We start from the raw sequence: 18,217 nt of genomic DNA on the forward strand, positions 1-18,217 counted from the left end.
TTCGCGAAAATTCGAGAATGGATTCGTACGATTGCAAGAGTCCTCGATGGGCTTAAAAAGTTTCCTGTGAAGAAACAAAGGGCTGGAATATCTCGAGGGTTTCAGGCGATCGTAAGCCTCGAGTCGCGCGAATTCCTCAAGATCTCCGGTGCGCGAGGGATTAGTCGTTAATTAAAATTACTCCGAACAGGGCGTGTCCGCGAGGAAAATTTATAAACGGCTTACTTCTGTCCCGCGGAACGAACAATATACATGCGACGGTGCTTGAACATTATACCGTGAAACAACTTGATGCATTAAAACGCAAGAGGTTTTAAAATAATCCCGCGGGTGCTAGGAAAAAGGAAAGTGTATTTTATTTCACGCCCAGCGTAACGCTTGTTCCCGTGGTGTGCACGCTCGCGTCTACTTGGCTTGTTGCTGAACGTAATTCTTTGGTTCGAGGGGACGGGGAACAGAAAATTCTTTCGCGTGGAAAACACCTCGTGAAACAAACGAGTCTTTTTTTCTTAATGAAACGCCACCGTCTCGTGACCCTTGGAGACCTAACACTTCGAGTTTGTTAGCGTCAACGTGTTTTAAGGTGGAGTCGAAAGCAAATGGTTTGTCGTTTGTTGACCGCTGGATAATTTATAATAGGGCTTTCGAACGCGTGCGGTCTTGGGAAATGGCGCACGAGACAGACTTCGGAATCTAATTTATTTTATCTTCGAAATAATTTAAATCAACATATTAGTTGACATGAAAAATATGTTTCACGAATTGTTCCCTCCGGACCCTTTCAGTATCAGTGAAAGATATTAAAAAAAATTACCTAAAAATTCAACTTTCATGAAGATGTTGAAAACACTGTTAGTGAATGATGAGGACATCGAGAAGAGCCCCAAAATTGATAAGAACGTGTCCATTTACTAACTTCTATTTGAATAAAATTTCGAAGTATCAATATTTTTGTTTCCTTGATCTAGATTCTAGATAATCGTACGACCTGCTATATTTTGATTTCGGACTACTGTGTGAAGTAGACAGTTTTTAGACAGTTCTAAGAGGGCTCTGATTGATCAGAGTCAGCACTTGCCCCAGAACTCCCGAAGGAGCGTAGTACTTTTCAAAATCAGAAATCTCGGACTAATATTTCTAACAAGTTTCGTCGAGAACCGTTTCCCACGACCGGAAAGCCTCTTCTAGATCTGTCAAAACTCCCAGGAAATAACAAGTATCCGGACGATCGACGTTCCGTGGCGGTATCACGAGGCCCTCGCCGACCGGAAGTGGCCGAACGACGAAGGATCGTCGGAGCTGGATCTCGTACGTTCCTATCCCCGCGATCGCCAAGCAATTTTACGACTGCGGATTCATTTATTACTCTTTTGCTCGAGTAGCTATCGGGTTCGGTGGAGGGAGGCCCGGGGACCCAGGGCGAATGTTTTATCGGCGATATTGTTGGCCGGGGATAAAGCGGAAGCGAACGAGCTCGCGATAGACGTGCCCGCTCTGCCGCGATATTCGCGCTATCCGGAGTGTAACGGCAAGCGGTCGCGTGTGTACGGCTTTATTGCTCGTAAATACAAAGAACTGAAGAAGAAGAAGAAGCGGCCCGGGGTGGTGGGACGTGGCGCGGGGGATGGACCAGGCGGAAAGAAAGGAAAGGGGTTCCGGGAGTACCTGTCTTATTGCCTTCCGAGGAGGAGCTTCACTGCTACGTTTAAAAATATATCGTGAGATACGTAAACGTATGTATTATATACAAGGCGTCCCATTTGAAATTTACACGTATTTGTCTCCCGAAATAGTTGTTCCAAAATATGTTTCAAGTAGTACTTTGTTTTGAGGGGGACATGTTATAATTTTCGTTTTTTTTATGTGGATCTATCTATTTTTGTTTAGGTAGACGTTTTGCCCATTTCGTGAGAAATTCATTTTCCTATATTATATTGGTGAGTCAAGGTCACTGAAGGTCATTTTTATTACCGTACAAATCTCACACAAGCAATATGTAAGTAACAATGTAGAAAGGTACGTTTTGAATGGCAATAAAAGAGCTTGAGTCACCTTGAATGATCCTGGATGATCTTGAATAACCTTTAATAACTTGAATGACCTTGAAAGACCAATATATTATAGAACAATGAATTCGTCACAGAACGGACTACACGTATACCTAAATGAAAACATAATGGTGTATTTAAAAAAATACGCATGTCCACCTAGATAAGATTTTTGACTATCATAAGATGTGCCCATGGATATAAAATAAATTATATTTGAAACATTTTTTGGAATAAATAAAATTGCGTGTAAATGTTCAAATGGTACACCCTGTATACGTATCATCCGTTGTATCAGAGATCGCGTACGTGGAAGGTCATTTTCTTCAATCAGACTTGAGCGTCGTTTAGCTTCTTCTGGGAGCTTCGTGTGTTTCATCGAGACCGTTTCCAAGGGATTTCCTACCGGCTTCGTCGTTATATTTTAATCCTCCGATGGATGCCGCGAAACGGAGTACATACAATCTCGATTTAAGGTGACATCATTACTGTTTAGCGAGCTTTCGTAAAGGGTTTATTACTGCTGTAGTCTTCATTTTAAGTACACTTTGCGAATAACGCTGAGTAACAAGAACCTCGTTTATCGGAAATGGTTTTTCTATATTTCCCTTAAATTCAGAGCTTCGAAACGAGTGGAATCGCGATTAGGTCGGAACAAGCTAAAGGATGAAAGATGCGAACGTTATTGGATAAAAAATTACTCGACCGTAGCGAAGTTAACTTTTCCACGTTTTCTTACTTTCCTCGCGTGGATTAAAATCGTTGGACTCTTAGAAAGACGATTAACCCAACGCAAGACAATATTTTTTATTAACCCTAAACAACCCAATAGTGTCCAACACATTTTCACATGGATTTACATACAGAATCAAAAGTACTCGGTTGTTAAGAGTTAAACAGGAATATTTAAACACGATTCTCTTAGGAAAGCTCCCGTGTAAAATTGAACGTAAAATTTCACGTCGTCTTAAACTCGGAGTTTCTCGTCCTGTTCTTTATAACGCCCTTTCCAATTCGTTAATACTCGTCAACGCGGATAAACGATCGTAAGTAAAACATGTCCCACAAGTTTGAGCGCGAAGTTCCTTTGAGTTAAAGAACGACGTGTCTCTGACGAGTCGCAAACGCGTCGATCCAGCCGGGCTTAAACCGAATCGAATTAGCAGGTGCTTTACGAGCTCGCCCACGTAGACACGCTCGTTTCACCTCCTACCGCTTCTTTATCGGCGCCCGCCGTCGTCTCGTTCTTTTTTTCATCAGGTTCCCGGTGCCCGTTTTGTAACGAGTGTTCTCCGTTGTGATTGTTGCAGCTTATGGTAATTTGGGCAGTGTTCTGAGCGCGCAGGGACGAGTCGCAGAGGCGGAGGAGGCGTTTGTCCAGGCGCTTCGTTATCGACCGAACATGGCGGACGTGCACTACAATCTGTAAGTATATGCTGGACGTTGTTCCAATAATCCACTTTGATGCCATTTTCTTTTTATCTTCGTGTGACGATCGTTAATGGCGTACAACTCCAGGTAATCTCGATCCACGTTTCACCGTGTTAAATTAATGATCAGGTATTCGAGGGGATGCAACGAATTTACCTACCCTTTGTTCCTCCAGCAATCATCCTCTCTTCCCCATTATACGCAAACACGGTGTATCCAAGCTTCCAGGAATTCGAAACTTTTCGACGAATTTTTTCAAATCCCCTCCCGAAATCCCTGGTCACGGGTTTTAACCTTTTGAAGAGTCGTTATAATAATCGCGAAAATCCTCCGGTGCTCTCGCTTCGTCGATTTAATTCAAGTCCGGTCTCGAATTTAGAAGCGGGATTTGAATTAACATTCATCCGCGAAGGCAGTGACATCGCGCAGCTGTCCCGAAAACCCGCATTTTTTCCCCACTGAGATAACACAGTGGGCGGTCCACCATCCCCCACCAAGATCCACAGACGACTGTCGAATTTGCGTAATCCGCGAGCAAAGCGCCGCCGCCGCCGTCGCTCCGCAAATCTCCGCAAGCAATGAACTCGCTCCTGACTTAAGCAGCTGCCGGCTGCCCGTGATCCGTAGAAGACTGGCCGGGAATCGCGCGACAGTTTCGGGCCCGCAGAAATAAAAGGACGAAAAAAGTCGCCAGCGCTGATCCGTGGTGGAAAATCGGTACACGACAGTCTAGGGAATTTCCGTGATCGTTTCTCAGACGCGTGGTCGGATCAGCCAGGGCTAGGTATTATCGGTCGAGAGTCTATCTGAACGATATTTCCATGCTTTGACAAGGACTCTGTTTACAGAGGATTTCATATACGGGGTGAAAATTACCGGATTGTTGTTTGCGATATAGGAGACGCGTGTGTCGATTTGGGAACCTGACGATTGTAATAATAATAGTTTATTATCTGGTAAATTAACCTTGATTAACGTTACGTGAAAAGTAAAAGTGAAGATGCAGTGAACAGATGAAGAAGCTTGACGCAATAGATAAATACCTACGGGGAAGAGGAAAATAGAGCAAAAGTAGGTTAGGTAGAGATACGATTCGAAGATCACGTTTCGAAAGTGAAAAATAGTCTTTCAAAACGTTACATAGAATTGTTATTCCACTATATTTAACATAATTCACATGTTCCATAAAATGCATAGAATCCACGATCTGACGATATCCCTCAAGATTATCAAATAACCCTAGCAGAATAACCCCTTTCTCGAGGAATTCGAAGGTTCACTCCGGTCACCCGTCCAGCGTTTCCCTCGAGAACCACCAAAAGTCTCTTCGGACTTTCGATCAGTGCTCATCATCTTCCGATCCTCTCCGAGGCCGGCTCGAGGAGGACGTAGAAGCCTGTCAAGCCAGAGGCGAGTCGATAAGCCGCCGTTGGGCATCCCTCTGCGAGCTTGCGATAAACCGCTCTACGTACCACACACATACACTCACTCGGTGCAACGTAGTTATCCATTATCTACGCGAAGACTGGTTCTCTCAGTCCGTAAGAGGCGACAGAGAGAGAGTGTCCGAGGCGAGAGTATCTGAGGCGACTCGAACGTGTCCGCCTGAGACCGCCTGGCGTGGAAAACACCGTCGGTCTACGAACCTGTCCATCCATATCTGCTCCTCTCTTCGCCGTTCGTCGACGATACAAACAGCCTCCATCGTGTATGGGTTCGCCCAGGTTTTTCCCTCCCACCAGGGGAGGTAATCTCGCGATTAATAAAGGGTGTACGCGAGATAGTCACGGCCTGGCCGGGATAGCCGGCCTCGCCTCTCTGACTTCATAAAATTTCACGCCGCGGAACACGGCCCGGGGAAACGTTATTACGATCCGTTTCACGGAAGGAACTTTTTAGCCCGTCCAAACCGCCGCTGCCGCACGAGAAATTGCCCAGGCCACTCGGATAACCCCGGATTCTATTCTTCGTGGGTTATGCCCGCCGATGTGAAAATAGCGGTATCGTGTGCAGCCATTATCGGCTGGCTTCTGGCTTACGCTCGGGTATCCTTCATTTTGCGATCGTAGACCTAAAGGAAACTCGATTTCCTCCGTTCCGGGAAAACGGCTGCCTCGAGAATCTTTCTACATCGGAATTCTTCGAACGGGGCTCCGAATTAGACGCTGTTCAGGATGTTGGTAGTACTGATTAGCGTATCAACTACGGTGTATTTATACCCAAGATGACTGGGTAGGTTAATCCTGAGAAGAGGAGGTTAAACGGGAGGATCTTGTTATCTTTTAGAGGGGAGAGGTCTGGGTGTGACGAAACTTTAATCTGCTACCTAGATTAACTTAAAAAATTATCCTACAGCTACAGTGGACACACCATCCTTGTCTGACCTAAGTCAATCTTTTAAGAAGATCCTACCTGGTTAGTGGATTAAAAACTGTACTCGAATATGTTTTGCACTGACATATGTTGAGTATTTCATTTTTAGCGCGCTTTGTAACGAGTGTGTGTGTGTCTGTTGACGCGAGATGTCGTGGACGAGGCACCGCAAGGGTTTTCTGTTTTTCGTTTTCTGGCGCTACTCTTCCAGGAAACGTTCTTCTTCTTCCTTCGACCGTTGAAACGCACGTGTTCTCTCCAGAGAGAGAAAGAGAAAGATTGTTAAACACCATTTTTATATTTTATTGTTTCATCATTAACACGTTGACTGCCGCAGAATTTCCGTACATTTCAACCACACCTCTGTGTGACATTTTCGTTACACAGAGTGTACAAGAATACAATATTATACAAAATTATTAAAGTCAACTATGTTATCATACTTTTGGCATTCACTTTCTAGAAGTTTACCGATTTACGATCCAATATAAATTATATTGAAAAGTATACTCCCTAGAGTGAGGGTCACCGGTGACCCCCACAGCATTCAACGTGTTAAAGTATATATTCAACAACATATAGAAATCGTTGCACACTATTATCTATTAACCCGAATCCAGGCGACATGACTCGCAAGCCCTCGGCTAGTTCATTGACGGAGAACGTGCTCCACGGTTTACAGTGTCGTGACTCCGCCTCGATATTCCGATTGCGGACGAATACAAGGTTTCCGTACGTGTCGGTCCGGCCATAACGTGTCTAGCACGATTTCGCGACATTCGACCGCGGTTGCGGGGTTCTCTCGAGGACACGCAAAAGAAACTGGCCGAACCGGTTCGATAAGCCCACGAGGGCCATAGTACGCGTTGTCCCTTTGACGGGATCGATTCGTCGGCGTGAACACGAACGACACACCGGCCTCCCTTGTTCGTGGCGACAGGACAAGGGGATGGGTGGGGATCGTACGCCTACCGACTCTCGTCCACCCTGTGCTCTCGATGGTAGTGTTCTAGCCCCTTGGAAGACTGATGACGGATTTACGGAAGGACGACGGATGTTGATTTATTAAACCACCCCTCTCTGTTCCACTCTGGGCCGATCGCAAGTCATTCGTCAGTGGGTGACGGTGAATGGAAAATTGATTAGTCGACGGCGAAACGACGACGGTCCAGGGCAAAGAAAGTCGTCCCGTTCCGTTCCAGTTCGCCTCATCCCCATCCTCCTTCGATCCACCTTTCGATTATGTAGCACTTAGGTAATGACGTCGCGGGATCGATAGGTAATTAACAGATGCTCGGGCGGGTCCGCGGACGATATTTTAATCGCGTCGGACGTCGTACAGGAAGGATTAAAAAAATAATTGGCTCCACGGAATAACGTGAAACGGGGGGGCTGCGAAGGAGCTCGGGAAAAATCGCTTGGAGCTCAGGTTAAATCGCTTGAGCCGATGAATAATTACGGCCAGACGTCGGGCGTTCGGGCATCGCGACGCTTTATTAAAACCGAAAAAGGAGAGGGTTGTTCGAGTGGAACAGGGGACAGGAGGGGTGGGAGGGACAGGGAGGGGACCGTGGGTAGTGTTGGGAAAATGGACAAGGCAAAGAGTATCCGTGACACGTTAATTAAGCGGCGAGCGAGGAATTATTGGCCGTTTCACAGCCGACTCCCGGTGTGCACCGGATCCACGCCAATGGCGGTAATTACCTCCAGGTAAATAGAATCAGTTGATTCGCCGACGAAATTGACACCCGGCTCAAAGGAGGGGTTTAATTGTCGTCACGACGCCTGGGAGGTGCGACGACGCCCGGCAGTTACACAACCGCCGCCGTAAAGTAAGCATCCGCCCCGGTGGCGGGAGGCGGCCGCGCAACGACCCGCGAAACTCCACGGCATCGAGGACAGAGAGAGTGGAAGAGAGTGTTGGATAAAGGCGGAGAGATAGAAGTAGACGGAGGAAGAGCCAGGTGCATCGTGTTGCAAACGCGGACGGAGGCTTCCAGTGAAGTGCACCGCGCGCGCGAAGTGCAATCGAGGGTTTTCATAGTGACGCCAGTCGACAACGCGAAATTGCACGACAGAGGAGGGTCGCTTTCTCTCGCCCGCGGTGAAGACGCCAACGAAATCAAATCTCATGATCCCAGGGGAATTCATTTGCTTATTGTCCCGATTAAATTGACGCGAAACAGGAACCACCGCAACGAGCACGCTAATTGTACCCCCCCTACCGCCCTCGTTCTACTGTTTTGCACCGTTTGAGCAGACCTTGGCCCATGCTGTGACACGTCTGCAGGGAAGTTCGTTAAACGGGGAAAAATATTTGCCTTTGTTTGTCGAGGATGTGTACCTTTGAACAGCGCCGGGGCCCTCGAGGAACCGTCGTTGCTCTTGTAATCGTGGAATACATGTCGCGATACAGATGTGGGAGGGGATAACGTTGAACTGAGATTTTAGGAAGTATTTGTGAGAATCAGATTTTTTATTCTCGTTGATAAGGAATACTTGTATCTTTGAAATATTGTAGTTCATATTCGATAAGTGTCCTATCGTGTCCTAATTATACTTATCGAAGATGGAGTAAATATTACCAGGGATTTCGAAACAGCCGAAGAACTGAAATAAATACTGTTTAGAGGACATGAATGTTTTGATGGACAAGACTTATGCTACTACGAAGTAATACATTTAGCTTGAAATATTTTTTAAGATTTTTCTCATACATACCAAGTGTCCATACACTTGTGTGCGGTAATATTAGTAATTCAGATAATTATTGGATCCCGACACTGCATATATAGTGGCCAATTAAAAAGGTACAAATGGTGCTTAAAATTATTGGAGACCGATCGTGGTACGTGATAATTTATTACCTGAGTACCGAGAATAATTGATATAATTGATCCACGTTTGTTACATTGTACACGAACGAACTGGGTGCTGCACGGATGTCGCGACACCGTTGAAATTAGCTTCTTTCGGGAACGTATACACGGTTGTCCAAGGCATCCCCAGGAAAATTTATGCGTTCCAGTGAAGTAAATGAAGCATCGAGGCGACGCGAAATTACGGTGATAAACTCTGGAACGACCCGGGAGAGAGGAAGGGAGGAAGGGTTGGCGAACTCATATCCCGTTTAACCCGTGTTCCCCCGTAATTTGAACGCACTTTGAACTCGTTCACCGTCGAGTTTCGCGGCTGGGGCGCGCATAATGTAAATTAAAGTCTTCCGCGGCCTCTGATGGGAACGTTCGTCGACGTCCCTGCAAAAACACACCCGTCGCTCTCGGTCGAATATCGTGTTTTCGAGCGACGGTTCCCTAAACAAGACATCCAATGTTTGCAAGGTGCACGATTACGCGTAGAATATTAATGCTCGATTGATTCCGCCTAATGCAGTTGCAGATAAACTACGACAGCGTTTCCCCTCCCTGGGTTTCCAGCTTAACCGACAACTACACCTGGAATACTATATGAGTTGTTGGTCGAACTGTGCGGAAATAGTAGCCGCATCGACCGTCTTCGCGATAGTTAATTCATACGCAACGCCGAAAACGTCATGTAGCACACGGGCCAAAGACTATAAACTGGAACACAAATAGTCTGTGACGTGTAATCCATGTGCATCCAGGAAGTCAAGATGTCGGTATACCTAATTCTAGTCAGACCTATTTATACGAAGTACAATGTTCGATAGAATTAGGGGATCGCTATTCTGAGGGCGGTTCTGTTGTGCCAATCAAGCGAAAGGAACGTGTCAAATGCTATAGGATCAATTAATTAATATCTCTTCTTTGAGAAATGACCAAAATTCTTCCGTGCTAAGCCTAACCATTGCTGGGCAACTGTCTCTGTCCCTGTCCCATCTAAATTGCCACCACCTCCCTTTATTTATAGTTACTGACTCGACTCGTTGACTGAGGTATAGTGCAATTCGTATAAAAAAAAACTCCAGAAATTTTTCAACGCAATCAGGAGGCTCTAGCTATAGTACACGATCCTCCAATTGTTTTCAGTGGTGTGCTCAGAAGATCATCGTGGATTACGAGTACCCGCGTGACTCCGGTCGTTCGAGACACGTTGACCCAGCTTCGTCGAGATAAGAAAGGGACGAAACGATCCTTCTCTTAGGGCATTACAAGCCACCCCCAACATAAAAACAACGTTAGAGGGCCACGTCACGCGAGTAATCGCTCCTCCGCCCAGCCATTCGAAACCGTTCAAACGGTTCGCCGTCCGATCGGAATAACGTCGACCGGGCGGTATTACACTCCTCCCCCTACCGATGTGCCAATATTTAATTCGCATTAAGCGACGTGACTAGACGGAATCGAGGCGGACGGCTGGAATCGACGTTCGTTGTACGAGGATCTCGTTCCTCGGAACGGGAGATGGGGTCGCAACCTGGGGAGGTGGGGTGTTGGGGAGGCGTTCGTAGGAGTCGCGTCAGGTCTAGAATTCGCAAGGCGAGAGGCGAGGCTGCGAATTGAATGGGAAATTGATGGGCTTCGCCCTGTCGGCCCTGTACGCGCCGTATATCCGCCATAGACCTCTGCTGGATTCCGTTGTGTCCCGGTCATGTATACAGCCTGTACCACCTAGCGTCCCGACGCTTCGCCCGTCGCACCGGAATCCCTCAACCCATACCAAACCACCCCACTCCTGTCTCATTCGGCGACGCTACACACGACGCGCTCCCCCTACCGCGTACAGAACGTCGTGGATCTCTGGCCGACGCGCAGTCTGCGTGTACAGCTGCAGGTAGCCGACGGTAAACCGTCCCCAGTCCGTTTGGACCGGTGTTTACCCATGCTGACCGCTTGAATATGTATCGTCCTCGGCTTGCGCTTTGATTGTACGCCGTCGCATTAGCATGCGGAAGTGTCTGGGACGCGAGCCGTGCCCGCCGCCGCCGGTTTCGACTATCGTCAAGACATTCGATATCCACGTCTCTATCCCCTAAACTGACCGGGTTTGTCATCAGTTACGATGAATTTTGAAATGTTCACGGATAGGAAACAAGGGAATTTTTTTTAGAGAACTAGTTTGTACGTTATTTATGGAAGTTGTTCTTGAGGAAATGTTGGTGGAAGGCTGAAAGAAGCAAAGATCTTGCCGATCCTCGTCTAGGTCTAGAATGCTTAGTACGTCATCTTACAGAAATCGGTTAGTTTTACTCTTTATTAGTCTAATAATCGAGTCCAGTGTCTAGGACACAGGGACAAAGAAAGTCAAGCTGACGTTTGCAGCTTCAAAGCAACCTGTCGACTTATAGACTCTGTTGACTCCACAACGCAACAGGATCTTCTTCAGCGACACGTTAACCGAACACGTTCCATCGATCATCTTTCCAACGATGACGCTCCAAATCTGATCGCGTGGATCAACGGACAACTTCTGGAGAAATATGCAAATCGTGACTTATCTCGCCGCCCCGACGTTTCTTAGCTCGCGAACAAAAAATTGCGTCCTCGTGTTTTTCGGGGAAAACGCTGGTAAGCCCTGTTCTCTTCCCTTTTCGGGAGGACTTTATCTCCTTTACGCGATGAACATACCCGGGTCTACTAACGCTCGAACTAAAACCAGCTCGTGTCGGCGGTTAGTATATAAGAGCATTATCTCAGGTTTACGTCTGTGTTATCAGATATCACGTCGTTGTGAGAACCGTGTAACCCGAGCGTGAGCCACGACGCTTCAAGCGCGGAACCCACCCGAGATCCCGGGGGTGTAGGAGACCCCGCGGTTTCCGGACGATCCTTTCGTACTTCCGCCACGTTCTGACCCTATTCTTCGCGGTGTTACCCGACTCCCTGGATCCATTTTCAAATATTAGGATCGAGGAGCCGAACAGCCACTCGGATACTTTAAACCTGGACACGTATTCTATGATTTATTTGATATCTGAACGTCTAGGAGGACCACAAGTTCTTCTCGCGAAACTCTGTAACACAGTAATAAAATTGTAGATTGTCTCCTTTGTCGATGTCAATGGGCACACGTTCGATGTGCACAACGGAAATATTGGAATGATAACGCAGGATACATTCGAGGGTTACTTCATCTGAAGTTTGTTCTTTCGCCTTTTTTTCTGGCCGAAAGAAAGTTCGAGTAATCAATCGGTTGGACGTTTGTGATCCATCTCAGGATACATGGAAGCTCTTGTGCCTCTAAACTTTTAACGAGTTCATAAAAAATTTCGTTTTTGTAAGGTCTTAAAGACCCGAAAGTATAATCGTAGGGCTTCTACAATTAATTGGTAGACTAGATCTCACGAAGCAAATTCTCTCAGCTCTGAATTCTCTCGAATTCTGATATCTCATGACCACAAAGGTGTCTGTGTTGGTAGTCCAACTACAAAAGAATCCGTCATCGTCCCCTATAGCACGACAGCCTAATCCAATCAAGGAGAAATTCCATTCCGTCGAGGCAACAGTGCAATTCCACTTCCTTCCCCCGGAACGACCGTCGTAAATTCTAATCTCCCGTGAAATAAAGCGTTCAATTCACTCGGGGGCCATGTCTTCCGCTGCGTACACGGCGCAACCACGCACATAATTTCGCCCGTTCGCGTCCGCGTTACCCGAGCTCGTGAACGCGATTGTGTTCCCAGAGCGCAGGTGCAACCCATCCATCCGTCAGCCCGGCTCGACGCCCGGTTGAGAAATCGTGGATTAATGGGCGTCAAAGTCGCGCGAAGTGCCCTCCACCCTGGCAATTATCGCGCAGCAGTTGCGCACTGCCGTGGAGTTTCGGGCAAACAGACTCACTAAATGATGTCCCTATTGCTACTGTAGGCGAAAAGTAATCGGCCAATGGAGTACCCGGACGAGGGAATTGAATCCAGGCCTTTCCCTATCAGGGCGAGTGTTCTTACGGGGTTATCCCTTCCTGATCACCTGACGATCATAGGTACATGTACAGGGTCGCTCACCCGATTTTTATATGATTTTCTCGCTATTGTTACTCGTAGCAAAAAATCGTTCAGCAAAGGCTTGAATGGTATCGAGTGGAGCATATTCCGATGTTATTAGTTTTATCGTGAGTGGACGTGTAAAGGTCATATGAAGGTCAACTTTGTTTTTTTAAATGGAAGGAGGTATTTTTTAATACATCAATCGATGCAGCTGGACATTGGTCATAAAAAAGTACTCTTTACATGTCGAGAAGTTAGTAGTTCAGGAGATATTTCAATTTAAATAATTCTAAAATACCATTTCTAGCGGAAGCCCAGTTTGCTCGTGTGTGTACCTATGATTTTCAGGCGGTCAAAGGTGAGCTAATCTCTTTCGGTGAATTTGGACCTTGCATTTTGGATGTGCAACACGGATGATTCATCCACAGTGAAAGGTGTAAAGATTGTTTTCATCTGCGTTTCATTGAAAGTGAACATCCAAAGTGACCAGTGTAAATTCGCCTTTACCACTGAGCCATGCGGGAAGTCGACGATTCTTCCTCTGCAAATTCACAGTCTGTATATACCTACCTCGGTGGGAGCTTAAAACCGATAACGTTTCTTCAACGACAGAAGCCACGGGAAGCTCGGACGTTGCGCGATGGAACACAGTTTTCGGTTCGAATGAAACTTTGTTCACCACTTGTTGCGCGGATGGCTCGATTTCGGATCGTGCCGCGCAACGAAGTTGCATTGCAGAACTTTGTTGCGAGCGCGTATGAACCCTGTTTCCCCCTCCCCCCTTGGGAACTAGCTTTTTTGATCGCTTTGAATACATTTTTCTGGGTGTAGTTATGTTCGCGAAAGCTTTATTGAACGGATTTTGTTTCGACCACTCTTTCAGGAATTCAAGGCGGTTCATCGATACGCGTGTGTAATCGAATAGCATGGCTCCACTTTATACACAGGGATCAAACATACGAATAATGAAATAGTCCGCGATTCTACGATTAACGTTCCATTAAACCTTGTTTGCTGCCGTTTCACTGGTGACGTGATTCCATTAATTTTTAATAAGCCCTCGAACCAGCAACAGATTCGCTCGAATATAACGCCGATTGGTGGCAATGTATGCCACACGATCGTATCCACGTTTGACGTGTATGGTTATCTTTCAATTTGTATGGACACCGACGATTAAAGCGAGCCCCAACGGTTTACCTCAATGGGAATAATTGAAGCCAGCTCGGTGAAATATTCGCGTGCCTATCGATAGATGGTGTCGGGTTCAAAGAGATTTCAGTGTAATTCGCGATAATGCTGTTACCCCCGTGATTTGCGCGCCATGCGACCCCGGAAACACCGGTATAGAATCAGTTGGACGGGAGTAAAAGCGCGCGCCAATGGTTCTCTCGGCTTCTGCTCCATCGAATTATAACCACCGATCCTCATCGATATTTCATCCCAGCGGAAGCAGTCTGGAAAAGGAATAGAGAAAGATGGAAACGGAAGTGGACCGGGAGGGATGGATAGAATCTTCGATCGGAAAAGTCCGAGGTACTCTGTGGCGGTGATCCCTTCGATGGTGAAAGTGATTTCCGGGATCGTCGTGATAGTACAGCCATCGATTCCCTCTCCTCGTGACCGCGATGACTTCACTGTGGCGAAGTAAATATTTCCATCCGATGGTATCGTCTCGGTCATCTGTTCAATTCTGTCGACTTTCCTCGTTAACGCTCTTTCCCAGGGCATTAACGATTCTTCGTCGCCCGGCCATTGTCCTGTTCGCGTATTCAGCGCCTCCAACCTCCTCCACCCTTCGTTCATCCCGCCGCAGAATCGCGACGGAAACCTTGCGCCAATTCAGAAGTTGCCGGGAAGACCGGTCAGAATAGCCCCCGAGGGCCGGACAATCGTCGAGGCCCGTGAAAGGAGCGGGAACTTTCGCGTCGGGCATAGTTTGACGCGTTCCACGCCCGCGACGAACAACGACGACGACGCCGTTGCATACAATATTCAGAATGGGACACGACAGGACGTCTCGCGACGCTCCACGGACGGGGGAGCTCTCGACCCCCGGAACGGAAATGCCGTGGTCGACGGTGGAAACTTCGGACGACGTTCCGTCGTCTGCCGCCCGGTGTATGGATACGGTGAATCGCGACGGAGACGTGAACTGAACATACAATCCGTACCGGCCAGCGGCGTGGCTCATTTGCATGTTGCTCGATCTTTGGATAGCTATAACATGGTTCGATTTGTTTCTGTGACCCTCAGCTGGGGTGGGTGAGTGCGGAGGAACCTTGTGAATATTCTTTTAGAATATTTTTACTTTTCATTCAATTGTTAGGTAAAAAGGTATACTTCGTTAAAATTACAAGTTAAACGAAAATCAGAAATGAAGACAACTCTACTTTCTGAATTTTCCCAAATTTTCCAAAGTAGATTCGTGTTTAATATTTTGTGTTTAAAACAAATTACCTTGATCAATTTTTGTGGCGTTAATCACTTTGGCAGATGAACGGCTCAATTAATAGGATTTCCATCTGACCAGAGTGATATGCGCCCAGTAATAAACGATATTTTATTTGTCTTAAATTTGGAATTTTAACGAATTTTGTGTATCGCAAATGTGTGTACATGAATTTTGCCATTAGTCAAGTGGAATGCAGAAATCTGTACACGCATGCCGTAACGTGTTCAGAAGAAGTAGGAGGGCAGTTTGGTTGACAAGGGTTGGTCAGTGGAAGGGTTCGAAGATCGTGGATTCAACTCCTGCCTATGAGCTCCCCACTTTCCCAGATTCCTTCAATCACCGTGATTTCCAAGATTCAGACGTCGAGAACCCCGCCGAACTTTGAACGATGTCCACGCTAGGGTATAGTTAGCTACCATCAATTGGCCCAATCGCGTGCGTCGTCGGGAACAGCGAATGTTCGCGATAAACAGTTCGTTTAATGAATTATTTTATTTCATTTATAACCATCCATTTATTTTCGGCCCTCTTACACACGAAAACTCCATAAGAGCCTAATCCATTGTTAACCTCTTTTATCAACAGAATTCACCCTCGCAAATTTAGATCGTCTCACATTCTGTGGTCGACAACGAACACAGAACTCTCAATATCCGAGTCCTCTTTTGACGGGAGGAGCACGCGGTCTGTCGTCGAGCTGTTCGACGCACGGATGGGTTTCGTAGGAGCGGCTCCCGCGAGCCGGGGTATTAAAGTAAACTCGCGAAGTCAGATGAACTTTCCCCTGTTTCCCAGGGATCGTCGCGTAACTCGCGCCCGCGCGATAGTTTGATACGTTAATCCGTTAAGTTGGAGAATTTATCGAGTTGAAACTTGGTTTAATCTGGGACCGATGTAGACGCAAGCAGCCGAGCCCCTGTGCTCACGGCCGGGACGGTGTAATGTACACCGTGAGACGGAAGCCGGAGGGTACGACGAACGAAAGACAGAGGGGTGTAGTCGGGAGAACGGAGTCCTTGACGGAGAGACAGAGGGACGAGCGGTGTTACTATCGGATACCTTGATAGTGACAGGACAGAGGAGTCGCTTCGAAGTTACTCTCCTCTGTGCGAGGTAAATCAACTCCTGTGAATTAATTAGTTGTCAGACGAAATGGTCGCGGCGGTTACGTGGAAGCATGAAAGAAACTTGTTGCGTGTATGGTAATTTCGCGACTAAAAACTTGAGTTATCTGTCTGAAGTGAGTTGTTTTGAAAAACTCAACGAACTAGGATACGAAACCTTGTCTCATCCACCGTATTCGCCGGACCTGTCACCGACGGATTATCATTTGTTCGAACATCTGGAAAACTTTCTGCGTGAGAACTTGAAAATTCAAACAACAGCCGAAAACGCAGTTGAAGCGTTCATCGACTCTAGAACACCAGAATTCTATAATACTGCAATAAAAAAAACTTGTATTACGTTGGCAGAAATGTATAGAATCGAATGGTTCATATTTAGATTAAATAACTTCGTTTTAACCCGAGATATATTATTTTAAAGTTCTTGCTTCAAAACCGCAATTATTTTTGCACGAACCTAATGTATCATAGATCCTATAGAAGAACGAGATACAGTATTGGAAACCGGATCAATGACTGGTTTGGAAGCGCCAAATAGAGTCTCAGAAGGGTTGCGACTAATAAACGACCACATGCACGTTCTGCATAGCGAAACGTCGGTCTTGAGTGTGTACAGTAATTGTACTGTATACCAAACCGAGCACCTCATTAAGCGGATGGAGTTAGGGCAGCCAAGAGCCGAAACTTTCGCCACGACTGTCTTTACATCGCCACCGTCTTGTACCACTGACTTCTCCTTTAACCATTAGCCTTGCTCGGTTGCACTGTACTCGTATATACCTTCGCTCGCTGCTCTTCTACCCAAGCCTCTTGCCTGCTTCAGACGTCCTGACCTAAAACCTAGCGTCCAAACAGGTTCACCCCTGGACCATTGAATCCTGAAGCCCCCAACACCCAAAAGCTCCGTTACTCGGTATCCTGCGGCGTCTTAGGAAGTCGCTGTATTTGTTCCGCCATCGGTATAGGGCGTGTCGGCTGACTGTACAAGCTAGTCAAAGGGGCACAGAAAAGGTTGCCCCAAGCAATAGCTCCCCGGCCAGCATTACGAAGGACATACAAACGAGGACCCGGTAATCGTCGGATGGGATCGCGTACATGTGGGGTTAGACAATGGCTCTTAACCAACGAATCCATGAATCCTCGATGACTGGGAATGAATTTCATCGGGGCCATTTCAGGTTTGAAAACGGCTAGCCATTGAATAATCTTGCCTTCTCGGCGATACCCTGATGGGAGGACACGGGTCTGAAGAGTTTAAACGTGGAAGGGATGCAAACGACGAGAGCCAAACGGGGAGAAAGGCTGGAGTCATAAAGTTTCAGGGAACAGAAAAGACGCAACAAAAGGGACGCTGTAGGGGTGGGTGATGCGGTACGTTTATTGGAAGCCTGGAGCCGCGGCGTCCCCCTGGATTGAATACCGGTGAATAATACAGCCCTCGATACCTATTCCCTGTTTCCCCGTCGCGCTGATAGCATCTGATTCCGCGGGCAGGAAAAAAAAAAGAGAGCTAGCGGATCCCGGAAAGGGGGATACGCATAAATATAAATCCAGAAAATGAGAAGCGTTGGGGGAAGGGAGGACCAGGACGAGTCGAAGATAAAGGAAGTTCGGAATGCTCGACCGGATCCCCAGCAACGAGAAGTTTTCGAGAGCTTTCTGACGGCACCCCCGGGGATCGTGCCACGCACACGATGGCTCGACTCTATTTCTCTCTCTCTCTCTCTCTCTCTCTCTCTCTCTCTCTCTCTCTCTCTCGCCGCGGAATGGATCCTCATAATATTTCTCGAAATCCTTCGAAATTCCACCCGGCGAGAAATGTTCCCCGTGCATCTTTCTCCCTGGCTGTGTAACCACGCCCGGGGAATTTATGAAGAGA

The 18,217-nt window shown here is 47.0% G+C and overlaps 1 protein-coding gene across 1 annotated transcript in view; it reads left to right on the top strand.

Moving 5' to 3' along the window:
* The window catches only part of LOC107192207 (transmembrane and TPR repeat-containing protein CG4341-like), a 229,964-nt gene that overhangs the window by 122,154 nt on the left and 89,593 nt on the right, over window positions 1-18,217 (top strand). The window contains exon 5 of the mRNA XM_015581417.1: window positions 3,359-3,473. Within this exon, the coding sequence (XP_015436903.1) occupies window positions 3,359-3,473 (115 nt within the window). The remainder of the gene's footprint in view (window positions 1-3,358; window positions 3,474-18,217) is intronic.

Source organism: Dufourea novaeangliae, unplaced genomic scaffold, assembly GCF_001272555.1.
Source record: "Dufourea novaeangliae isolate 0120121106 unplaced genomic scaffold, ASM127255v1 scaffold299, whole genome shotgun sequence".
Taxonomy (NCBI): Eukaryota; Metazoa; Arthropoda; class Insecta; order Hymenoptera; family Halictidae; genus Dufourea; species Dufourea novaeangliae.